The sequence below is a fragment of the Panthera onca genome, chromosome B3, assembly GCF_046562875.1.
Source record: "Panthera onca isolate mPanOnc1 chromosome B3, mPanOnc1 haplotype 2, whole genome shotgun sequence".
NCBI classification, from domain to species: Eukaryota; Metazoa; Chordata; class Mammalia; order Carnivora; family Felidae; genus Panthera; species Panthera onca.
Window position 1 is genome coordinate 47,345,125 of NC_138344.1, and position 27,122 is coordinate 47,372,246.

Genomic DNA, 27,122 nt, shown 5'->3' on the forward strand with positions numbered 1-27,122 from the left:
ATAGCTATAAATAGCTAGCACACTTTCTAGTTTTGAAATTCTAGGATGCTGCAAAATGGGAAGGAAAGGAAGAGCAATACAGACACAACTGTTTCACTCTGCAAACCATATTTATAAAGAGAAGGGAAAACCACGGTAGAAATTTAGCAATTGGGAAAAATAAGCACTCAAACTCTATGCAATTGAATATTGCTTCTCTCCCCCCAAATTACTACCAAAATAGATTATACAGTACCTGAAAAATGCACAAAATTAAAATGCCAACTGCTGGTCACTGCTGGTACTTATAAACATAATTACTATTAGCGGTTACCTACCACTGATCTCTTTTACTTTTTTTTTCATTTACTTATTTATTAATTTACATCTAAGATAGTTAGCATATTGCTATAATGGCTTCAGGAGTAGATTCAGGGATTCATCCCCTATGTATCACACCCAGTGCTCATCCCAACAAGTGTCTTCCCTAATGCCCCTTACTCATTTAGCCCATCCCCCTTCCCACAACGCCTCCAGCAACCCTCAGTTTGTTCTCTGTACTTAAGAGTCTCTTCTGTTTTGTCCTCCTCCTTGTTTTTGTATTATTTTTGCTTCCCTTCCCTTATATTCATGTGTTTTGTATCTTAAATTCCTCATATGAGTGAAGGCATCTGATATTTGTCTTTCTCTGACTGGCTAATTTTACTTAACATAATACCTTCTAGTTCCATCCATGTAGTTGCAAACGGCAAGATTTCATTCTTTTTGATTGTCAAGTAATACTCCATTGTGTGTGTGTGTGTGTGTGTGTGTGTGTGTGTGTATATACACATATATATACACACATATATATACATACACACATCTCCTTTATCCATTCATCTGTCAATGGACATCTGGGCTCTTTCCATACTTTGCCTATTGTTGATAGCACTGCTATAAAACATTGGGGTGCATGTGCATCTTTGAAACAGCACAACTGTATCCTTTGGATAAATACTTAGTAGTGAAATTGCTGGGTTGTAAGGTAGTTCTATTTTTAATTTTTGGGGGAATCTCCATACTGTTTTCCAGAGTGCCTGCACCAGCTTGCATTCCCACCAGCAGTGCAAAGGATGATATCTTTTACTTTTTAAACTGAGGAATCAAAAACTCTGTTTTTTAGGAAACACTGTCAACAAGAAGACTTCTCCCCTTTCCTGTGAGCCCTGTCATAACTCCAGGGTGCAAACCCCAATTATACCTCAGTACTTAAAGCTTGGCCTAAGTTGGGTAACAGAGCTACAAGGGCAGGAAAACCAAGATGACAGGGGCCCCTTGGAATTTTCATCAACTAAAATGATCACACAACATTTTAGAAATGGAATTTGTACATCAGGAAATATGACCATGAAAATGAACATGAAATATTAGATATTTGGAGATAATAATGATGATAATTATAGTAGTAGCAGCTTTCATTTATTGAATAAATAAATGAAATGAAATACTTCATAGCTTTTATCAGGTTTCATCTTTACTCAAACCCTACAAGGTATGTGTAAAATTATCATAATTTTAGAGATGAGAACTCTGAGGCTCAAAATGACTTGGTAACTTATCCAAGGTCACAGAATACAATTCTCCAGAGTCGGTGATCTTAAATGCTTTACTAAGTAGTATCATCAATCAGGATAATACTTTGTAAGCATAGGAGAGAGGAGGCCTATTTACCATTAATACCACCACCATCGACTTTTAGATTCACCACCATAAATCAACTTTGATTCTTTTCTCCTCGATCTCCAAACACAATTAATCTAGTAAATCTAAGAATTCTTCCCCAATCTTCCCCAAGTATTCAGCAAATACTTATAGAAATCCATGATGTAAAAAGCATTATACCGGACAGAGTAAAACTTTTATATCTAAGTTTGTCACAAGACTTCTCCTTTCCCAAAGAAAGAAACAGATAACTGAAGGGGAAAGGAAATTGATTTTATGTGTTTTACAAATCTAAAGGAAGTATATTAAGCATGACAGAATCAGCAAGTAATTCTTATTCATTACACTTAGAATGCAGCACATCTGCAAATGTATTCATTCATTTAAATTATTACATATAGATCTAGTTAATAAATTCTGATATACATAGTATTAAACTCAACACTTACATAGCAGTCACTATGTACCAGACACTGATCTAACCACTTTATATAGATTCATCTAATTTAACCATAGTTTTACATACATTTAATCCTTATGACAGCCTTATAAAGTAATTATCCCCAATTCACCAACGAGTAAACTGAGGTAAAGCGAATTTAAGTAAGTTGTCCAGAATCATACAGGTAGTAAGTGGCAGAGCTGGAATTCATATCCAGGTACTCTGGCTCCAGGGTCTGTGTTCTTGACCACTGCCTTCTAAAGAGGGGGGGGGGGGGGAATCTAAAACTAGAATAAATCATTAACATGGTGGTAAATAACAAAAATCATGGTATTCTCTGGCTTTTATCCCTGCTGCAATGTCAAATACAGATAACATTTGTTTGTAGGAAAGGATAAAAACTAAGGGAGGGCGGGGAAAAAACTCATTAACTATACCTCTTGCCCAGATCTAAACTATTTGAGATCTTAATCACTCCTTTCAATCTCTGGTGCCTTAACCTCTATCACCACTTTTCACATATTTCTAAAAATGAAAGTGTTATTCACATCATGATGATGCTTTTATCTGTTCAGTTGTGTGTTATGTTCTGCAGAGGTAAGCAGTAGGTCAACAACGCAGAAACCAGGACTAACAAAAGTGAAGAGGTTTGAAGTACATGCCACAAATGCTCTTACTTCCCTATGAGTGTCTCAGACATGTGTCATCTCCACATTTCCTAAGAATACTGACCATGTCTACCATTTCTTCTATAACCACTAATAGGTAAATGCATTTATTTTTGTCTCTACCTAATAAAAATACTCTATTGAATGACGTGCTACGGCAGGTTCTGATAACCATAAACTTGGTAAATCACCTATATACTGTGAAGCTACTTTTCTTGTGGGTTTGGGAAAAATGGGCAGACAGGAGCTCTGCTGGCTTTTCCTACTTCAGAAAGAACATGTATAAGACTAAGTACACTTTTGAGAAGTTTGTGGCCTCTTAACCATACAACTCTGGTAGAGCTCACTTAGGCATCAAGGTTACTAGAGCAAAATGCCATCTTCGTTAGATTTAAAGTAAGTACCTATAAGGCAAAAAGTGTACAAAGCAAATATTCCCCTTAAAAAGGTATTAAATAGATACTAAGTTCAACCTATGTGATTTTGTGTAGCCAATCTTGTACGGTAAAATGCATAGTTATGATACATGAGTAGAGAACTATTAACAGAGTTCATGTACCAAATATGTTTTTACAGTAATGCAAAACATGATTATTTCTCCCTTATAGTTTTAGTGGAGGCATGGAGGATGGAGAACTCAGCTCAATCCAACTAAACTATAAGCATATGCTTTATAACTCCACCAAACCACTCATTCTGCAGTTTTTACATACTTTTTATTGTAGCCTACTATGTTTCAAGCTTTACAAAAAGTAAAATAAATTTTTTTCCTATCAGTATTGTAAAATCAAATTATTTTTTAAATGATACAACCTGCTGTGATGGAAATGTATTATTTATACAATATGGCAAAGTCTAAATACATTTCACTAGCAGAATTTCTACAAAATACTTGCAAATTTCATTAAAGTTTAAATTGACTTGTTAATGATTTTACAAAGTATCAAAATTGGTTTTTAGCCAATATCAGTATTTACTTCTGAATTTAAAAAAACTCAACAGACTATGATACTCAGTGGAATAAAGTATTTTGGTAAACTGAGACTCTTATTAACAAAATTATATCTATATTTATGATTATGAAAAAAATAGTCAACTTGGTAGATGGGGTTTAATGATAAAACCCAAAAAGTTCATAAACTTCCTATTAAAACTGTATTGAAGACAGCTTCTAAGATAACCATAAATGTCTTTCCTTGGTGAAAAGATTTCAGGAGAGAATTAAATTGTTCAAAATTATAAATAAAACATAACTTAACTAGATAAACCATTTTAGGTTCAAAATCATGACCAGGATAGAAGAAGCAAAGTTAGTGGAAGAATGGATTTCAATGAGAACAAAATAAAGGGTATATATATATACACACTTATATATATAGTATATATAGATAGATATATGCTATCTATATAGCATATATATCTATTTATACTATATATATATATATGGTTGCATGGTAGATTGGGAATATTTAAATATTAATCTTGGGTTTTTAAACAGAAAACTAATTTACTATAAAATCAATTTAACTTTGCAATGCACACAATATACATTCAACATAGCGTAGCAAATAGCAAAAAGAAAAGTAAGAGTAACTTTGAAGTCCATCTCTAGAGGCAAACTTAATTTCACGATCATGAAATACGTAAGACTTTGGATGTACTATTATGTTCTCTTCTCCTAGAATCTTATTTAGTACTCAAGTACAACAAAATTGAAAGTCTAAAAGGAAAGTACACATAAGGTACAAAGGCACCATTTAATACATTTTAAGAAATAAGTTATCACACAGTAACTCAAGCCTTTGAAAGAAAATAATCCAATAAATAGTATTTTGTTCTCCACTATATAAAATCCATACTTCACAATCTAAACAGGAAACCTACCTTTCCTACTCACAATGGTATTTAAAGAATCAAAAACTTCTAAAGGTAGAAGAATATTTGGACAATCAGTTTAACTAGCCCCAAGGTTAAAATAAGGTGCCCAAGGATTACACAGGAGAGAGGATAGTAAATCCAAGTCTTGTGATACCCACAACAGTACTCTTTACACTACAACCCAGCTTTCTCATCACAGATTCCAAAAGGGAAACACTAAAACCATGTTTAATTGTCTCTTTAATAATTATTCATAATTCTCCATGACTATCCTATTTTTTCCCAAAGTATTTAAAATAAATTAAACATAGGCTACAGCCAAATATAATAGCAAACCACATATTTTAACTCAACATTAAAAAAAAATTTTGTTAATGTTTATGTATTTTTGAGAGACAGAGAGAGACACAGCATGAGCAAGGGAGGGGCAGAGAGGGAAACAGATTCCAAGGCAGGCTCCAGACTCTGCGAGCTGTCAGCACAGAGCCTGACACAGGGCTCAAACCCATGGACCAAGAGATCATGACCTGAGCTGAAATCCGATGCTTAGCTGACTGAGCTACCCAGGCACCCCTAATTCAGCATTTTTTAATGCAAAATGACATAACCCATATGGAGATTATGGACTCCAATCACATACTGTTTCCTTCCACTTATGCCAATATACTTCTAGGGTTAAATATCCATAAATTTTATGCTTGTCTATCTTCTAATGGTTAATTCTAAGAGAAGTAAATAGTTCATTATTTATTCAAACTATGACATTTTGGAAAAGGTAGCTCTTAACCTCAGCAATTTACTGCAGAGTCTGGAAACACAGAATTTAATTTTACTGCCAGCTCTTTGGTCTAATTTTTAATCTTTCAGTCTCATTATTTTAAAGTTTTGGGGGATTTTTTTGTTTACTGCTAAAAAGAGGCTCTAATCTTATGACCTCACTATGTGTAGAATGTTAGCTTGGTCCTATTTTCTCTTAACTGCCAACCGAGAAATGTCATCTGTTATGTGTGTTTTGATATGCTTCCAGGAGACAGAGCTATAGAGTCCCAGATATAAACAGCTGATGACTACTGGAACAAGAATGGGAGAGGGAAGACTGGAAACTGATACTCTGAAAGTCAGTGCCATCTCTCAAAGGTAATACATGAAGAAAACAATACACAAAGAAAAATTTATGTATGGAGAATAGTTAGGCATTCTAAACTCTTCCAACTCTAGTAAAGAGTATTATAGGTAATCCAGGTATAGAAATATTTCCTTCATTGTAAGAGATAAAATAAACTCCCCAAATATGACAATAAATGGAAAAAAATAAGTCTACCATGAAGGTACTGTGTATTCTATGATACTCTCATGTAAATACGTAATCTTCATTTCTCTTAACAGAGTTCATATACAAAAAAACTTATTTATTCTGCCAAAGTACTTCATAGTTTTAATCAAGGGTGATGAACAAACTTACTCTAGATGAGTCATAAGAGGGGCTTGGTTGACCACTTGTTCCCCAAGATGTCGTACCTCCTCGTTCATCCATACCTAAGAAGAGAAGAAAGTGAAAGATTTAAATCCAGAAGGATAGTATGATGGATTTTTAAAAAATATAGTATAGCAGAGAATAAAATTCAGCAAGTAGTATTTGCATTTGCATGGAACTAGCTGTGTATCAATTCTTGTCTCAGAAACCTGAAGAGCATAAGTTACCTTGAGGGTTTTTGTCACTGCTCCGTACAGTGCCCAATATACAATGGAGAATTTCAGAACCAAAATGTGTCTCTGGAGACTTTAAAATAGGGCATAATCTAGATTTCCCATTTCTGTCCGTACCCACTGCTACTTCTAAGAGTAAATGAAACTCTATAGTTTAGTCCTGCCTACATGAAAGTATGGAGAATTTAGTTCTTATGGATAAGTCTTAAAAAAATCAAGCAAGTTGAACTATTCAAGTTAATAAAACTGGTTTCTAACATAGCACTAATGAGATATTCTTAACTGAATATATCAAACTAAATCAAACTATACCAAATCATATCATATCTATATTAGTTATATCGAAACTAATAAAAAATGTGACAACTCATGCTTATTTTGGAGAGAGACAGAGACAGCGCATGTGCATGTGTGCAGGGGAAGGGCAGAGAGGATCTGAGGTGGGCTCTGTGCTGACAGCAGTCAACCTTATGTGGTGCTTGAACTCTTGAGATCACGACCTGAGCCGAAAGTGGGACGCTTAATGGACTGAGCCACCCAGGTGCCCCTAAAATCTGATTCTAAATGAGTAGGTCTACACTTATGAAAATTGCAAAGGAAAACTCAAAGTGAAAAAAGATAAGTAACCATTAACAAAAAATCAGTTCATTGTGCTCCTTAATGTGCCTTCTGAAGCTCTGGTTCCATTATTTTACCTTCCAATCAATCCCTAGAAAAAGCTGAAAGAGCGGGAGACCTCTCAATCCAGGTATCTCTCCCTTTTCTGTTCTGAGGACCAGTCTTTTTTATCCTTGACTCCTAACAGCTTATGCTTTCCCAACCCTTGCCAAGTTTTCTATGATGAAATAAACACAAATAGTTGCCTTTTTTACATTCTTGCATGAGAAAACTCCTGATGCTACAAAGACAACATTCTGCTAAGTTTAGAACTTTTTCTTAAAAACAATTTTTTTCAAAATCCTCTGTGATTTAGAGGAGAACGTGATCTGTAATAAGTTAAATACCACAAATTTTCCAGTAACCAGCCAGGATTCCCAAGCCACTTCACATGGACAGAATTGCCAGCTGAAGGGACAGAACTGCCAATTGTCCATAGGTGACAAAAGCAGGCAAGGAGGAGTGAGTTTCCGAAGCAGAGTATACTAATTACTAATTCAGCTGGTAGGACCCTAATTTATTCTTTTTATGAATCTGTACTTCCTGTATTAAGTGACTGATGTATAATTTTAAAAGTTTTTTTTTTTTAATTTTTTTTTCAACGTTTTTTATTTATTTTTGGGACAGAGAGAGACAGAGCATGAATGGGGGAGGGGCAGAGAGAGAGGGAGACACAGAATCGGAAACAGGCTCCAGGCTCCAAGCCATCAGCCCAGAGCCTGACGCGGGGCTGGAACTCACAGACCGCGAGATCGTGACCTGGCTGAAGTCGGACGCTTAACTGACTGCGCCACCCAGGCGCCCCTATAATTTTAAAAGTTTTTAAAAACACCATAGAGAAAAGATGGATACCTACTACAGAAAACACTCAAGGCATAATTTCAAGAGAACCAGATACCTTGAAAACACAGAGATCACGAATAAAAATACACAGTGTTTTGTTCATGCTTGGATAATTCTTACTAAAACTCTAGATTTAAAAAAGATTCTACAAGTTGGGGTAATAGCATGTAAAAACACACTTCGTTACCATCTCTCCAGTATCACCAGTTATCTGTAGGCTATATTCCAAGCATTTTCTTTGTAATCAACACTGCAGAACAGAAGCCAGAATTCCTATGAGGCCCAATCCAAGACAAAAGCTATTATTAACACACAAAATAAAATACTACTTATGAAATTGCTAATAATTTTATGAAAAGTTTTTTTTTTAAATCATACTTTTCATTTGCAACTATGTCTTTTTAACATTTTTTTATACTATACAGCCAAAGTGAAATACAAAGTCAAATTGGCTATTGAAAGCAGAGTCTCAAATATTTGTACACCCATATTCTATTCCATTATTTACAATAGCCAGAAGGTGGAAGCAACTCAAGTATCCACTGACAGATGAAGGGATAAACAAAATGTGACCTATACATACAATGGAATATTATTCAGCCTTAAAGATGGAGGGAACTCCTACACATGCTACAAAATGGATGAACCTGAGGACATATGTTAAGTGAAATAAACTAGTCACAAAAAGGACAAATACTGTACAATTCCATTTACATCAGGTGTAAATTCATGGAGACAAAAAGTAGAATGGTGGGGTTGAGAAGAAGAGGGGAATCATACTTACAGTGATAGTTAAGAGCATAGAATAGAAACTTATTTTGATGACCCTATCTTAATGAAAATGATCAGACTATAGTTTATTCTTTTTATGACTCTGAATCATCTTACATCAAATGAGTAATAAATATGAGGCCTATGTGTTATTTACATATCTCTGTAAAAGAGAATGCAAAAAGGTGAATGCCTATTACAGAAAACATCTCAGACAAAATTTTTTAAAGATATAAAATTATGTGAAAACACATACTCAATTTGCATCAAGTGACACTACTTCCACAGCATAAAAGAAGAGTAAAGATTAATTAAATGAGATGGTAATTAAGTAAGCCAACAGCTAAACAGTATGACATACCAAGGACAGTGGACATGGCAGGGGGCTCAAAGGATGCTATAGAATAACAAGGATCTGGCTAGGTTTTAAACTCAGAGCTCTTTAGTTTTATTGTTAACATAACCAGACTCTGAGTAGAAGGTCGTGGCTGGCACTGACAAAGGCAAGAGTCATCTTTCAGCATCAATGACTCCTTTCTGCTGAAGACAATGGCTGTACAAACAGACATATGACAGGAATAATAAATTTTCCAAAGCCTCAGACATAAGACCAAGGTAAGCAGAGAAAAAGAAATTACACACAGAAAATAAACTTACTATAAAACTGTACAAACTGATCAAAATTTATACAAATTGATCAAAATCAAATTTATCAACAAGAAAATAAAGTATAGTTGCAATACAGTGATTGGGAGAAAAACGTTTCTATTAAGATATGTCTGAACCACCACTGCCATATATTTTCTTTCCTTCCCATTTCTAGTCTATGCATCCCAATTTAACAATTTTAGAGAAGCTAGTTCCTTGATTGATAGATTAAAATGGTGGATATAAGAGAAAGTTTAACAATCACTAAGTAGCAGAAACTCTTGGGAGTCTTGCTTAACTTTCTAATAAACTATTCTATTTCTATTCAACAAGATTAAAAGGGTTAATCAATATTTTAATATAGAGACTAAAGGACTCTTTTCTTTTTTAATCTTTATATACAGATTCTCTTAAGTCCCTGCTTTTTTATATGGAACCAATTAAAGTCCAATATATATTTTGATTCCATAGGTCACATTTTAAAAGGTATACATATTATTTTTTAATATCTTCCAGTAAAGAACATTATATTTTTTAAGCTTGTACCAAAAAATAATGGCTTGTAAATTCAGTGAAACAATTTGCTACTTTCTCATTTAATAGGAAAAGTAACTAAAAACAAATCCTAAGTCACTACATACACAGGCAATTTTTTAAGAGGCTAGGACCCTGGAGAAGGAATTAGAGGTAAAAAAAAAATGAGTTTTTGAGATGTCAGAGAGCAAAATTCTTCAAGGAGCAAGTAAACTTCTTGGTAAAGTTTAACATATGACATTACTCTTTTCTATGAAGAACTCAGATATTGGTCTACACCTGCTTCCTCTCTCCTGCTACCATCTTTAGTTTTTGACCAAAAGTGCTCTCTCAAGTTAACCATAAACTATGCTTACAACTTCATCTTATCTCTTCTTTCATTCTCCTAGCACAGAGTCTTATAGATTTCTCTAGGTTTTTAACCACCAGGGAAAAATTGAAAACAGATTGGGAGGGGGAATGATTTTTCTACACCCTCAACATCTATTCCGCTCCCCACGCCCTCCACCATATGGGTCCAAAACAGTACAGAGTTTGTGTACATAAAGCATACTCATGGTTTGGTGAGGCTCAGCGAAGACCTCCCTGCCTGGAGGTAAAAGGGGTGAATGAGGAAAAAAGCTGCTGAGCAGTTCCATATTTTCCTACTTGCCACTATTACCAATAACCTGCTGCCTGAGACTAAGACTAGGGTAAAGTGACACACAGGTCTAGAATAGGGAAAATATTTCTAGTAGTAGGTAGAGAGTCTACTGAGGAGAGAAGGAATAAAAAGAAGAAGGGGGACAATACTAAGAATGGAGTGAAGATGAGTAAGGGTATCTCTGCAGTAAAGCTGGTAAGAAAAAAAAAAAACCACTACAGCCACTTGCTTAGTATCTATCCTTATGAAAAAGGGCCATATATAAAGTTGGAAGGAAGAGCACAGGAGACTGTATCTTTCTCTCTCTCTCTCTCTCTCTCTCTCTCACACACACACACACACACACTGCTCTAGGAGCAGTGAAATCAAGTTTTCTTATCTTAGCAAGTAAAATGTACTTCAAAAATATCAAATCCCAACCCTGTTATAAATAAGGGAAAGATAATATAGATTGCAGGATTGCCATCTGCTATAAGGTGATTCAATAAATGATTTGATGAAAGAAATCTGATTGGAGAGGACTATGTCAAATAACCAAAGCTATGAATGTATCTCTTCAATAGTTTCACTCAATTTTATTTGTGGAGTAATGACACTTGTTTAGATAACACTCCAAGGTTGCCATCAATTGTAAAACAAAACACAAGTAAAACTCATCACCATTTCTACTGTATGATTTTAGATTCTCATGAAATAAATCTACCAATGTGTTTTTCTCGAAATTCATTGTGAAATAGGATCAATTAGAATATAATAGCACACCTTTGCTGTTATACTAAACATCAACAAAAACAAAATGGAAAAGCTATGATAATATTAAAATTGTAAGTGTATTTAAGAGAATTTAAGACACAGTGCCTCATATGAAGTATGTAACAATGATTATAGAGGTTTGTTAAAGTTATGAAATATTAGGGTTCTGTACCTAGAGCAGTCAAAAGAAACAATTTAATTCTTTTTAAAAGTAGGTAAGAAAATAAAAACAGTAAGAAGAGCAAAAGGAATCACAGGTCACCTTTTAAAGTTCAATCACAATTTCCATTTGGTATTATTAAGAACAAAGATTTACAAGTAGGGATATTCTAGTGCCAAAATACACTACAGTAAGGTAGTAAATACATGACTAATTCCAAGAAAATGAATGATTTTGAAAATAACGTTCAAACACAGTTATTTTGCTATGTTATTAACCACATCATTCTAAATAAATACCCTGTAAAGATACAATTCAGCAGGACATTCCAGTAATTTAAACAGAGTAGAGGATCCAAAGAAAATGGCAAGTCTACCTATTTACAAACAATAGATACAGCCTGATGGCCAGAGATTGAAACGAAATTCCAGAGGGCAAGCAGGTATGTTGTACTACCTTGGGAGCTATCTGGTGACCTGGTATTTTGTTTCTCTTGCTATCTGAAAGTAGAACATTCTTATAAAATGTCCTACAAAAAGACTTTTGTAAGTTGAAATGGCAAAAAGTAAACAAGCAATTACCATCTGTAAAAGCAAATATCCTCTTCCAATTTCTTTCAATTACCAAAAACAGGTACAAACAGGTACCAAAAACAGGTCTTTGGTAAAAGCAAAGTGGCATAAAGTGAACTTTTGGAGAGTGGGGGAAACCTGTACTCCTCTTCTCCAATACAAATACCAAAGCCCTATATCTAAACAGCATTGTCAGTTGTTTTCCTCCATAGAGGCACTTAGGCAGTCAACTCTTAAAAACAGCCTTGATTGTCTCTCTCAGACTCTGGAGGACTCTCAGCAAAAGGTCTCTCAATAGTACAATCCCATTAGATTGACATTACACATTTCCAAAGTCTGTAACTCACTATATTTAACATGATCATTTCAGTTCAAGCCATCAACCATCTCTGACATATATTACCGTAAGAGTCTCCTAAAGGGTCCCTATTCTTCTTTTCCTTCTACAGTCTATTCTTTACACAGCAACTAGAATGACCCATTAGAAACAAATCATGTCACTCCTATGCTCAAAATCTACCATAGTCTTCCTTCTCTTGGATCAATCTGTTTCAACAACATGGCCCCTGCTTTTGCTTGGTGTGTTTGAGCAAAAGCAAGGGGCCGTATTGGGATCTTTCCATTTGCCCTTTCCTCTTCATAAAATGCTCCCACCCAGATATCTGAATGATCTCTTAATTTCCTTCAGGTCTCTGTTCAAATGTCATCTTATAGGCAGAGGTTTACTGTCTTTTTCCAACAGATTGAAAAATCCATCAAAATAAGGATGTAGTTTGTTTTGTTCAGCTTTAACCATTTGGTAACTAGAACATGCCTGACACAAGTAGGTATTAATAAATATTTACGGAAGAATGAATGTATAGAGTGGAAATAATAAAATCAGTTTAATAAAAGTGAGGCTATACCAGGTTCCCTATTTGTTAGCTTATCATTCCTTTTAGACAGTAATCAAAACCAGTCTTCTAAATAACTATACTTTTTTTAAAACTCTGTGAGAAGTAGTTAGATTGCAAATGACTCTATAAACCAGATGACTACTCCCAAAGAGCAAAAATTACTAACAACTTTAAAAAAAATTAAATCCTCACTAGGCTTGGTAGCTAAACAAACTACAGACCTTAAATATCACAACTGTGAAATAACCTCATCACATGTCCTAAGAAAAATCACTTTGTATTCATTACAGTACAGCCTATAACACATTGCTATAAAAGGAATTTTAAATAAAACATGTTCCAAAAAGATTCATATATTCAGCATGATGTTGGGATATTTACAAATGTAGTTAGAAATGTAATGATTCTCTTTAACTTGGTAACATTCTTCTTTCCTATTTCCTTAACTAGTCACTCTTCATATTAATTTCTACCTCATCAGTTTTCCAACTATCACATTTGTTCTTTTTACATACACAATACCCTGGGGTTCACGTACTGTGTATTGCTTGTTCTTCTATTATGTTCCCATTTCAATCCACAGTTAACACTGCCAGCACACTTAACTTGCCATAAACACAAGTTGGGTCATATCCATTCACTACACAAATGTGATCCTCTCTCTGCTGCTTCAGGTTTAACATTCACACACCTGAGGGTGGCATTCTTCAAGGTGGCCTCAATCTGCCTTTTCAGCTTCAGTACTTACTATATCCCTTCAAAAACTCAAGGTCCCCCAACCTCATCAGGACATTAATCACTCCCCAAACATGTCAAATTCATCTTCTACCCCTATTGTTCCCTAGCCCTAGAATATCCACCTTCATCTAACCCTTAACCTATTAAATTTCTAATTCTGATTCATCCTAAGATCAAATGTCCCCTCCTGAGAAGTGTTCTCCAGCAACTAAGCCTAAATTAATCACCCTTCTTTAGAAGTTAATTTGTACTTATTCTGTCTTAAACACTGATGGTTGTTTTCATTTACATTCTACCAATAAAACTTTATAATAGGGAGCATCTCTTGTTCATCTCTATGTTTTTCTGGTACCTAGCAGAAGTGTGGTATTCTGCATTCAAATGTTTACTGAATGATTCAGAACATATAAAATTAGGGCATTCATATAACTGTCTGTCATAATAATTCAATAACTAAGGATGGGTTAAAAACAAGAGGCCCAAAATAGAAAAATTATGCCTAGCAACTCAAAAAATAATAATTACTTTTTAAACAAAGTATTATTTTTAAAAGCAGATGACAAAATGTGTTGCAGAAACCTCAAAAGTGACCTAGTAAGCTCAGCTTCCAGTACAATGCAGTAAGCTCTGATAGACAGGCTTCTATAAATTCTGGGGGGAAATACAAATATAAAACAACTACTTACAAACTCTAGAAAGTGAACAAAATCAGGCTGATTTTGGATGAGAACATAAACTTGGAAGAAAAGACCAGAATGAATAACTATCTTTCTTTAACAGATTTTCGGGATCAGAACAAGTGAATTTCCCATTCTTAAAGCTTTATCCTACACATAAGCAGTAGCCACAGCACGCAAGAACTAAAGTTCCAATAAAAAACATCTTTTAGGGGCACCTAGGTGGCCCAGTCAGATGAGCATCCTACTCTTGATTTCGGCTCAGGTCATAGTCTCACAGTTGTGAGATCAAGCCTGTTTTGGGCTCTGTCCTGGGCACGTAGCCTGCTTGGGATCCTCTCTCTCTCCACTCTCTCTGCCCTTCCTCCCCCACTCTCTCTTCACCTAGCTCTCAAATAAACATTAAAAAAAATCTTTCTAGCTAGAAGAATGGTACAGAGCCTGGAAAGCAACAGTCATCACAAAGTAATGACAGAATTCCCAAGAGGAGAGATGCAAAAAAGAAGAGTCCCAAATTTTTGGTATATTTCTACCCAAGTCTTGGCTGAGTCCTGCAGCACATTCACAGGGGAGGCCCAAGGCAGTCTGCAGCTGAGACTAAAACAATCAAATCAAGACTTGAGCAGATGCCAAACTCAGGCAACAGAGAGTTTTCACTTTAAGTCTAATCCAATTAATGGCTCACTTAAACAAAGAAATCAAAACTCTTTGGAGGAACATGAAAGAAAACAAAATTTCCACAAATACATTCTTAATACCCATAACAGAATCCCAAATTCCTTGATAATGAAATGTGATCCAATCTCAAAGGAAAAGATAATCAAAAGAACAACCTCAAGATGGCCTAGAGAATGAGATTTTCAAATAAGGATATGAAAGCAGATATTGTAAGTGTGCTTAATGAGATAAAGGACCTACGTTCGTAATGAAGGAAAAAATGGAAAATTTCACAGGGAAAAGAAAACAAAAAAAAAAAAAGCACACATAAACCTTAGAAATAAAAATTAAAATATCAAAAATCTTACAAAAAACAAATTTCCTGATAAATGAATAGATAGATAGATAGGTAGATAGACAGACAGACAGACAGACATTGTTTTGAAAGTTCTTTAGGTATCAGCTCTCAGGATTGGGGCTCAAAAATTGCTTGTTCATGTTTATTGTTGTTATAACTTTTGAAGATACCTCTTCTTTCAAATGTGAACATTTTGGGAGACAGCCAAAGCATAAGAGACTCTTAAAAACTGAGAACAAACTGAGGGTTGATGGGGGGTGGGAGGGAGAGGAGTGTAGGTGATGGGTATTGAAGAGGGCATCTTTTGGGCTGAGCACTGGGTGTTGTATGGAAACCAATTTGACAATAAATTTCATATATTAAAAAAAATAATTAAGGGGGCGCCTGGGTGGCTCAGTCGGTTAAGTGGCCGACTTCGGCTCAGGTCATGATCTCGCAGTCCGTGAGTTCGAGCCCCACGTCGGGCTCTGTGCTGACAGCTCAGAGCCTGGAGCCTGTTTCAGATTCTGTGTCTCCTTCTCTCTGACCCTCCCCCCTTCATGCTCTGTCTCTCTCTGTCTCAAAAATAAATAAACGTTAAAAAAATATAATTAAGAAAATAAATAAATAAATAAGTAAATAACCCACGCACAAAAGAAAACAAAAAACAAAAAACAAATTTCCTGGATGGGCTTAAGGGAAGAACAGTGATGACAGATTAAAGAGAGTAAATTTGATGACCACTCAATAGAAATAATTCAATTTGATAAAAAGAGAAAAACTACTAAAATAAAAATAAACAGGACCTTAGAGACCTAAGGGAAGACATTAAAAAGTCTAACAGAGGCATAATGATATAACAAAGAGAACAGAGTAGGAAAAACATATTAAAAATATTAAAAAAATATTTAAAAATATAAAAGCAATAATGGTAAAAAATTCCACAAACGTGGTAAGAGACATAAACTTACCAATTATAGACACTCAGTGAACCTAAATAGGATAAATATGAAAAAAAAAATATGTAGGCACCTAACAGTCAAACCTCTGACAACTAAAAATAAATACAGAGAAAAAGTTGAAAGTGGTAAGAAAAAGAGACACATTACATAACAGAGAAGCAGCAAATACTTAAGTAGAAGCTCCAGCAAGTTATCCAGAATATCTAACTAAGATTAAGGAAAGTGGCTACACTAAACAACAGATTTTCAATGTAGATGAAACACCCTTCTGTTGGAGAAAGATGACATCTAGGATTTTCATAGCTGGAGAGGAGAAGTCAATGCCTAGCTTCAAAGCTTCTCAAAGCTTCAAAGGAGAGGCTGACTCTTCTGTTAGGGGCTAATACAACTGGTGACTTTTAGCTGAAGCCAATGCTCATTTGCCATTATTAAAATCCTAGGACCCTTAAGAATCATGCTAAAAATACTCTGCTGGTGCTTTACAAATGAAACAACAAAGCCTGGATGATAGCACATCTGTTTACTACATGGTTTACTGAATATTTTGAACCCACTGTTCAGACCTACTGCTCAGGAAACAAACAAGAAAAAAAGATTCCTTTTAAAACATTACCACTCATTGACAGTGCACCTCATCCAAGAGCTTTGATGGAGATGTACAATGAGATTAACGGTGTTTTCATGTCTGCTTGCCACCGCTTCTGTTCTGCAGCCATGGATCAAGGAGTAATTTCAACTTCCAAGTCTTAGTATTGAGAAAATACATTTCATAAGGCTAGAGCTGTCATAGATAGAAACTCCTCTGACGGATCTGTGCAAAGTCAGTTAAAAAACTTCTGGGAAGGATTCACCATTTAGATGCCATTGAGAACATTCACAATTCACATGAAGAGGTCAAAATATCAACATGAACAGGAGTTTGGAAGAAGTTAATTCTAACCCTTGTGAATGACTTTGAGGGGTTCAAGATTTCAATGGAGGAGGTAACTGCAGATGTAGAAATAGTAAGAGAAACAGAATTAGAAGAGGAGCCTGAAGATGGGACTGAAATGCTGTTATTTCATGATAAAATTTTAACGGATGAGGAGCTGCTTCCTATGCATTAGCAAAGAAAGTGATTTCTTGAGATGGAATCTACTTCTGGTGAAGATGCTGTGCAGATTGTTGACATGACAACAAAGGATTTAGAAAATAAAAAAAAATGTAGTTGACAAAGTAGTAGCAGAGTTTGAAAAGACTGACTCCAATGTTTAAAGTTCTGCTTTGGCTACAATGCTATCAAACAGCATCAGATGCCACAAAGAAATTGTTTGTGAAAGGAAAAGGCAATTGATGCAGCAAACTTCACTGTCATTTTATTTGAAGAAATTGCCCCAACCTTCGGCAACCACCATGCTGTTTGGTCCGCAGCATCAAGACCGAAGCAAGAACCTCTACCAGTGAAAAGATTACAACTTGCTGAAAGCTCTGATGACGGTTAGCATTTTTTAGCAATAAAGCATTTTTAAATTAAGATGTATACATTGTTTTTTTTTTAGACATAATGCTACTGCACACTTAACAGACTATAGTATAAATGTAACTTTTATTTGTACTGGAAAAGCAAAAAATGTATTTGACTCACTTTACTGCAATATTCACTTTATACCCACAGTATCTCTAAGGTATGCCTGCATAACATCTCTCATAGGACTTAGAATGTATTTAGAAGTAATAGATATGAGAGGTACCTGGTGGCTCAGTCAGTTAAGTGACCAACTCTTGGTTTCAGCTCAGGTCATGATCTCACAGTTTGTAGGATCAAGCCCTGTGAGAGGCTCCATGCTGACAGTGCATGAATCCCACTTGCTTGGGATTCTCTTTCTCTACCCCCTGCCCATGCTTGCTCTCTCTCTCTCAAAAATAAATTAACTTAAAAAATAAAAGAGATACACATGAAAAATACAGCATAAAGGAAGGCAGGGGTAGGGTTAAACAGACTTGTGAGGTCACAAGATTTCTGCATCTTATGTGAACTGGTACCAATATTAACTCTAAATAGACTGTGAGAAGTTAATGATATATATTAACATCCTTAGAGAAGCTACCAAAAAGGCCCAAGGAGATACATCACTAAAAAGCTAACTAATAAATTAAAAGGGAGTCCTGAGAAATAGTCATATCCAAAAGAAAGAACAAAAGTACAGTCCAAAAAAAACAGAGAAAAACAGAAAAAAACTAAATTAGTAGCACTAAATCCAACCATACAATGAAACTTTCCATTTTTGTCTAGGGAGGAAGACAGAGAAGCAATCAAATAGATACTACTCCTTTCAATGAGAACACACCTCATTGCTCTGTGCACTCATCAAGTTCACGGTACCACTCTTTGTGAATGAGACAATTATATTTGGGTTTGGTGGTGGGGAAAGGAAGATGAAAACATTACAATTGTACATTAAACAAAAAACATACAGTAGCATACCAATGTAAAAACTGCATACATAGGTTTTTAGTTTGTTTGTTTGTTTTTATAGTACCCATTAGGATCATAAGCCAGTACCAATAAAACAGCTTCTGCATAACTATCAAGTACATTTTAGTGGATTTTTGCTGATTACCTAACACAATTTGCTATTTAAAAACAGCTGTGTGAGCAATTACTATTCTTAACTTAATTCCACAAACAATTCTATTCATTTCCTGTAATGAGGCCTGTGTACTCCCTGCGTTCAAGTCTTAGACCATTAATTCCTGCAATGGAAACACACTCTGCCTCTCAGAAAAACTCCATAAAAATTTTTCCTTCATGTTTTCCCTATTATTTAAAAATCTCTTACTCAGATGCTCTTTAAATTACCACTCATTTCTTTCTAGACTCACAAAACAAAAATTTACATTGACCACCTTCACTCCTTACAATTCATTCACTGACTCACTAATGAATCTCTTGCTAGTATCTAGTCTCTTCCTAGACCCAGCCCCAAATCTGAATGTTAGGCATTGAGAAGGCTCTCAGTAAATATTTGTTTTTAAGATAAAACTGAACTTTTTCAGATCATCAAAGGTTATCCTGAAATGAAATAACAAAGGCCCCCTGCTGGTCTTCATTTCTCAGCTCTGTATCAGAGGTCAGCAAACCTCTACTGTGAATGACCACAGAGTAAATATTTGAGGCTTTGTGAACCATACACTCTCCTTACCAACTATTCAAACCTACTATGTAGCACAAAAGCAGCCATATATAAAATGTAAACAAATAAAAAGTGGTTGTATTCCAATAAAACTTTATTTACAAAAATAGGTGACAGACCGTGGACCATATTTTGCCTACCTCTGCTCTATGGCATCCAGTCCTGTTAACCACGTTGCCTCTCGAGGCAACATTAACTTTTGGGCCTCTATTTCTGCATATTATCACTTCCTCTTTATATGAAAATTAAAAGTATCTGCTCTTCATCCCATGTTCTTCTCATTTTATGCTCGACCCTTGGACAACTCATGCAATTTTGTGATTTTAACGGTCTCCATCAAATGATATTTCCACATTCCAAAGATTAAGCTCTGTTCTGTATTTTGGGTCTAAAATCATCAAATTCTTGCTGGAAGCTTTCATTTGGTTTTCCTGCCATTACCTAAAAGCCATCACATATCTAATACCAAACTCTTTGTATGCCCTTCATCTCTTCCTCATATGCTTCTGGGTCCTAATTATTAGTATTTCTAATACTGCAGGTACAACTATAATAATTTTGGTCAATTAGACTTGTAAAATGGTATCATCTTTGATTCTCCCTTCTCTTCTCCCTCCACTCTCCCTATGCTGAGTGTTCTTTATGAATGTCTCCTGAGGCAGCCTTTTTGTTCCATATTATTCTGGGCTTTCATGATATCCTACTTAGATTTTTTTTTTGATAAGAGTCTCTCTGAATCTTCCTAAAACACTATTTTATAACGTTTCATTAGCTTATTATACACTGCCCATATAACCTTCCTAAAACAATCTTTTAAAACACATTACCCCCAGATTTAAAAACTAAACAGTTCCAGTGCCCTACTGCCAAGAGAATAAATCCCAAATTCTTCAACCTGAAAGGGAGTATTTACTCATCAGTTCTACAAATGTTTACTGTCAATTGTGCAGGGTTTTGTCCCTCCTATGCTCAAAGCCTTTGAAAATCCAGTTATAACTGCCCCTTCCCTCCAACCCTAGGAGTCAAAACACTTACTAATTTCTTACTATGACATACACACTCATGGTCTAGGGAGGATTCTAGGCACTGGTGATACAGAGACGCACAAGACACAGAAACCCTGCCTTCAAAGACTTGTCATTCAGTGTCTTACCTTTCAAACTCTCAACTGTAACCATGAGGCAGATTCACTGTACACTGAATCATTCATGACCATTTCACTGCTCTTATTACTCCTCTTGGCACTTCTACCTCCTGTACATTTAATTAAGTCTTATTGGTTTAATGCTCACTTTAAATTCCACCTCTGCTATACAGCTTGCCCAGCCTCACTAATTCTTACTCAGTCCCGTTCAATACTAGTATAGAACTTAAAAATCTATGTCACACAGCACACAAGTTCTTAACTGTTCTTAAGTAAATACCATTCAACAAGGGGTCTCAAATTAATCAGAGTGAAGACCATATTCAGCTCTTATTCTAGATCATCTAAAGTCCTGAATACGTAGAACAAAGTCACTTAAAAAAAAAGCTCTTACGTAAAAATAACACTGCTAATTACTGTAAGGGCAGGTTTATTAATAGCAGGTATAGCTTTTTACTTATCTACTTGTACTAATTCCCTCCACTCTCACTGGTGAACAGCATGTTTGCAAGGGAGCCTTCATAAAGGACATGACTAATGACCAAAACACAAAAGTAACCACATTAAGAAGACACTCAGCTGAGACCTCTGACATTAGCACAGTACTCTAATGGAATGAACTAAAACTTTCCTGTTCACAATCGTGCATAGTGTAGCACCATGTAAGCAAAACTTAGTGCCATGTACAGATTTCTAAATCTTGAACTCTCATGATTAGGGTCTAATTCATAAAAAATTAATTGAACTTAAGTCATTTAAGGGGCGCCTGGGTGGCTCAGTTGGTTAAGCATCTGACTTCAGCTGATTTTGCGGTTCATGAGTTCGAGCCTCCTGACAGGCTCTATACTGATGGCTGAGAGCCTGGAGCCTGCTTCAGATTCTGTGTTTCCCTCTCTCTCTGCATCTACCCACTCATGCTCTCTGAAAAATGAATTAATGTTAAAAAAAATTTTGTTTTGAATATCTATGGCTCACTTGGTTGAGCATCTGACTCTTGGTTTCAGCTTGGGTCATGATCCTAGGGTCGCAGGATTGAGCCCTACTTTGGCCTCTGCACTGAGAGTGGAGCCTGCTTAATTTAAGATTCTCTCTCTCTCTCTGCCCTTCTCCCTTGTGTGTGCTCTCACTCTCTAAAATTAAAAATTAAAAAAAGAGATGTACAACTTATAAAGATGAATAATTAGATCAAAAATTTACCACAGCATCCACCTTTAGAGCTGTTAAAACTAGATGGGGGTGGGAGATGGGAAACTAGCTAGAAAAGTTGGCCACTGCCTATGTAAATAAATCATACCATTCTTGAAACCTCTACCTTAGAGTACTTTTAATTTAAAAATATAGGAGTGTTTATCAAAATTATTTATCAGCAATTAAAAATATACACTAAAAGTGACTTTCATTAAACAACAGAATATAATCTTGACATAAAAATAAAATCTGTACACCAATCTTACATATTGTCTGTGGGCATGTAAAATGTTACAGTTTAGAAAATTGGCAGTTTCTTTTTAAAAGATAAAAACATATATACCCTGTGATACAACAATCTATCCTCAGGTACTTGCCCAAAATAAAGTGAGAAAAAGCAGTCACAAAGAAACCTTTACAGTAATATTAAGGGCACTATTCATAATAGCTAAAACTGGAAACAATCCAGATGACCATCAATTTAAAACAAGAATAAAAGATGTGTAGTTTGCTCATTCAAAGCAATACTGTTCAGGAACACAAAGAAATGGACTAGTGGTACATACAACAACATGCATAAATCTCAGTAACTTTATGCTTAGTAAAAGAAATCAAATACAAAAGATTCCATTCATATGTTGATCTAAAACGGAACAAACAATATCACAGTGCTAAAATAAAGACAGTGGTTGGTTGCTTCTCAAGTAGTTGACTAAGAAGTAGTACAAGGGGGGGAAAAAGTAGTAGTACAAGGGATATGTACAGGGTGAAAAATAAACTTTTAAAGAACAAAATGTTTTAGTGACCATTTTCCTAAGGTATTCAATTGAAAATAACAATTATAAACTACGGACAAAAATTTTTAAAGCAACTATTTAAACTTTTTTACATTTATTTGAGAGAGCACAAACAGGGAAGGGGCAGAGAGAGAATCTGAGCAGGCCCCGCACTGGCAGGGCAAAACCTGATGCAGGGCTGGAACTCATGAACTATGAGATCATGTCCTATACCTAAGCCTAAGAGTTGGATGCTTTACCTACGGAGCCTCCCAGGTACCCCTAAAAACAACTATTTGAAGGCAAGAAGAGTGAGCAAAAGTAGACAGAAATTAGAGAGGATCTGATTAGTGGGGAAAAACAACAACAACAACAAACACATTCACTGAATAAGATCCAAATCTATGTGGCTGGTCCAATGAAGACACTCCAGTCAGCATGGCATGTGGTGTGATTGAATAGTAAGCAGAAAGCTACTATCTTCTTAGCTTAGGAAGCCAGAAAACAGAATTTGGGAATGTCAGTGTGGCTAGAAAGTAAGGAGGGGAAACACAGAAAGGATAAAGCTGCTGTTGGGCAAGTTCCAAAAATTTATATTTAAACTCTCCTCAAATCCTTGGCTGAACTCTAAATGAAATAAACATAGGGGACAATACAAAAAACCCGACTGAAAGCAACATCTAGAAGGATTTCAGCTGCTGGTACCACAGAGGAAACTAATTAGGGATGCTTGGTAAATAATTTGGGCTTTCTACAAACCTGCTTTAACAAAGCATAAAACCAAGCCTCAAGATAATTGACCAATAATGTAACTACTTACCAGAGCAAAAACAAACCTCTGCAGAAGAGAAACTAAAACCTCTATGATACATCTTGTACATTTTCTAATATAAAATAAAAAACTTAACAGAGGCAGAGAGAAATAAAAATATGACCTATAGCCTAGAAAGAACACTACATACACACATACCTCAAGATGACACAGACGCTAGAATAAGCAGCAAAGGATTTTAAAGCAGCTATTATGTATTCAAAGACTTTAAGAAAAAGATGGTCAAAATGAATAATCAGATGGACACTCAGCAGAAAAAATGGAAGTGTATTTGAAAATGGAAATTCTAAAATTTTAAAATATATTATCTGAATAAAAAAATTCACTGAATAAGCTAAACAATGGACTGGAGCCAGAAGAAGAAATTGTAAATGAAAATGAACAGAAATCAATAAAGAATTATTCAATATGAAGTAGAAAAAAGAAAATAGAGCCTTAGCTACCTGTTAAACAATGTTAAATGGCCTAAAATGAATGTAATTAGAATATGAGAAGTAAATAAGTGAGAAAATGGCGTAGAATATACATCTGGGGGAAAAATTGCAAAATTTCCCCAAATCAGTGAAAAATATCACTGACTGCATGCAGATCCAATAACCTTAGCAATCTCTAAGGAGGAAAAATACAAAGCAAATGTCACCAATACCATAAAAATGCTGAATACAAACACAAAGAAAGAAATCTTGAATTCAACCAGAGGGAAGAAAGAGAAATTACATAAGGGGAAAATCATATAAATAAAAGCTTGCCACTCATCAGAAACAATGGAGGCCAGAGCCAATAAAATGACATTATTATAATTCTAAGAAGAAAAGAAGTCATCTGAGAATAATTGCACAGAGATCTGAAATAAAAGAAATACTAACTAAAGTTTCATGCTGAAGAAAAATGATATCAGATAAAACTTGGATCCACAAGAAAGGACAGAAATGGCAATTACATAAGGATAAACGGCTATTTTTCCTCAATTCTCTCTGTAGTGCATATGATTGTTAAAGTAGAAACTATTAAGTTGTTTTGAAAGCTTTAAACATTTTTATAACAAAGAATAAAAAAGGGTAAATGAACTAATTCTTTTCAAGATTCTCAATTTTACATTGATATAAATATAAAGTACATGTAAACTGTGATGAGTGTATACTTTAATCCCTAGAGCAACCCTTAAAACAATTCGAAGCAATACAGCGAAAAAGTCATTCGAGAAATTAAAATGGAACACAAAACACAGCTGATTAATCAAAAAGAAGTCAGAAGGGAAAGAAGAACCAAGGCACAAAAAAATTAAATAACAACATGATAAAACAAAATATAACATATGAATAAGTTCCAAGTGCTGGAGAGATCACAGAGCAACTAGAACTCTCACACATTATTGCTGGGAGTATAAAATAGTGAAATTACTTTGAAAAACTCTTTAGCAATTTTTTATAAAGTTAAACATTTCTATATTATAACTGAGAGATTCTACCCTTCATACTTACCAGGAGAAATAAAAATGTTTATGTTCACAAACTAAATTACACAAGACTGTTCATAGCAGCCTCATTCATAATAGCCAAACACTTAAAACCGTCCTAATGTTTGCAGACACCTAAACGGATAAATATATGACAGTTTATTAATGCAATAGAACACTGCTATTCAGCAGTAAGAACGAACTACTATACCCAACGTGGATGAATCTTTTAAGCAAAAGAGCCAGACACAAAAGAGAACATACTATTATGATTCCATTTACATAATGTTCTACAACTGGCAATACTAACCTAAGGTGATCAGACAAGAATGATGGTTGTTTAGGTAGATAAGGGGTTGTTTGGAAGGGGCCAAGAACTTAACCACTTAACATGAGGTGTTGCACATAAAGTTTCCCAGGTAACAGACTCTTAGATGGATATTTGTGTTCATGAAGTTCACTGGGAAGTGCTCTCATGTTCAACATCTACGATGAGTTGAAGGAAGCATAAGTGAGTACAGGAAGAAATTGAATTGTGATACAACATCAAAAAATGTCTTAGCTCAACACATGGGGAGTTCTTTAACTTGAACAGGCCCTAGGAACTATTCCAACTGCAGCAAGTGGACCAAGATCTTTATACCTCTCCTCCTACCCTACCATTGCACTGAGCAGCCATTGGATATACACTACCCCCAAAGACTGGTATGACAAGGTCAAGATGGCCCCCTTCAGGAGAAGGCAACTCTTAAAAAAGGGACTCTGGTGAGAGTTGTCCAGCAACATTCCAGCAACTTGAAAAATAAATGTTCAATCCTGGAAGCACTCCACTGCATTCACAACATGGCATGAGAGAAATGTTTTATATCTTGATTGAAGTATTGATTATATAGGTGTGTATACATTTATCAAGTTCACTGAAATGTATATTTAAGATCCATTTATTTCACTGTATGTAAATTCTATCCCCCCTCCTCCCACTATGTGCTTTAAAAAATGTTATACTCCTATTCTGAACCCCCTCTCTCCCCAAAACACCCCAGAATTAAATACTAACAAAGTACAACTTGGAATGAAGAGAGACAGAAGATTTAATTTTAAAAACAAGGAATAGTATGAGTCACGCTACAGCATTTGAAACAGTAGTGGGTACCCGTAGCAATTGCCACCCCCCCCCCGCCGCCCCCATACTAGAGGCCAGGAAAGAAAAAGATGTTATTTGAAGTTCAAATAGAAGTCCACACTCATGTGGCAAGGATGATATACTGATGTGCTATAAAGTAGCAGTTAAGTCTTTGTTGAAGCAATGGAAGGCAAACATCTGGACACTTTTTTCATTAAAAAAAAAAGTACAAACCCAAGCCCTATCTTTCCATTACCTTTCAAATATTATTGATTCCCACAATGAATATCTCTTTTTCCCCAATTTTGGGACTGGCAATATGAAATAAAATAATTGATCATTACCAATGTAAACATTATCATGCTATCATATATTTAAAATTACGCTCCGACAGCAACATGCAGAAGGTTGAAACTAGACCACTTTCTCACACCATTCACAAAAATAAACTCAAAATGGATAAAGGACCTGAATGTGAGACAGGAAACCATCAAAACCTTAGAGGAGAAAGCAGGAAAAGACCTCTCTGACCTCAGCCGTAGCAATCTCTTACTCGGCACATCCCCAAAGGCAAGGGAATTAAAAGCAAAAGTGAATTACTGGGACCTTATGAAGATAAAAAGCTTCTGCACAGCAAAGGAAACAACCAACAAAACTAAAAGGCAACCAACGGAATGGGAAAAGATATTTGCAAATGACACATCGGACAAAGGGCTAGTATCCAAAATCTATAAAGAGCTCATCAAACTCCACACCCGAAAAACAAATAACCCAGTGAAGAAATGGGCAGAAAACATGAATAGACACTTCTCTAAAGAAGACATCCGGATGGCCAACAGGCACATGAAAAGATGTTCAACGTCGCTCCTTATCAGGGAAATACAAATCAAAACCACACTCAGATACCACCTCACGCCAGTCAGAGTGGCCAAAATGAAGAAATCAGGAGACTATAGATGCTGGAGAGGATGTGGAGAAACAGGAACCCTCTTGCACTGTTGGTGGGAATGCAAATTGGTGCAGCCGCTCTGGAAAGCAGTGTGGAGGTTCCTCAGAAAATTAAAAATAGACCTACCCTATGACCCAGCAATAGCACTGCTAGGAATTTACCCAAGGGATATAGGAGTACTGATGCATAGGGGCACCTGTACCCCAATGTTTATAGCGGCACTCTCAACAATAGCCAAATTATGGAAAGAGCCTA

The 27,122-nt window shown here is 35.5% G+C and overlaps 1 protein-coding gene and 1 long non-coding RNA gene across 12 annotated transcripts in view; one reads left to right on the forward strand and one right to left on the reverse strand.

The window, feature by feature from the left end:
• Nucleotides 1-27,122, reverse strand: part of TCF12 (transcription factor 12) — a 377,037-nt gene that overhangs the window by 212,527 nt on the left and 137,388 nt on the right. For all 11 annotated transcript variants that reach the window (XM_060618409.3, XM_060618411.3, XM_060618407.3 and 8 more), the window contains one exon: nucleotides 6,134-6,207. In XM_060618409.3, the coding sequence (XP_060474392.1) occupies nucleotides 6,134-6,207 (74 nt within the window). The remainder of the gene's footprint in view (nucleotides 1-6,133; nucleotides 6,208-27,122) is intronic.
• LOC132669062 (uncharacterized) overlaps nucleotides 5,254-27,122 on the forward strand; it is a 34,549-nt gene continuing 12,680 nt past the window's right edge. Inside the window, exon 1 of the long non-coding RNA XR_009605971.3 lies at nucleotides 5,254-5,808. This is a non-coding gene — a long non-coding RNA (uncharacterized LOC132669062). The remainder of the gene's footprint in view (nucleotides 5,809-27,122) is intronic.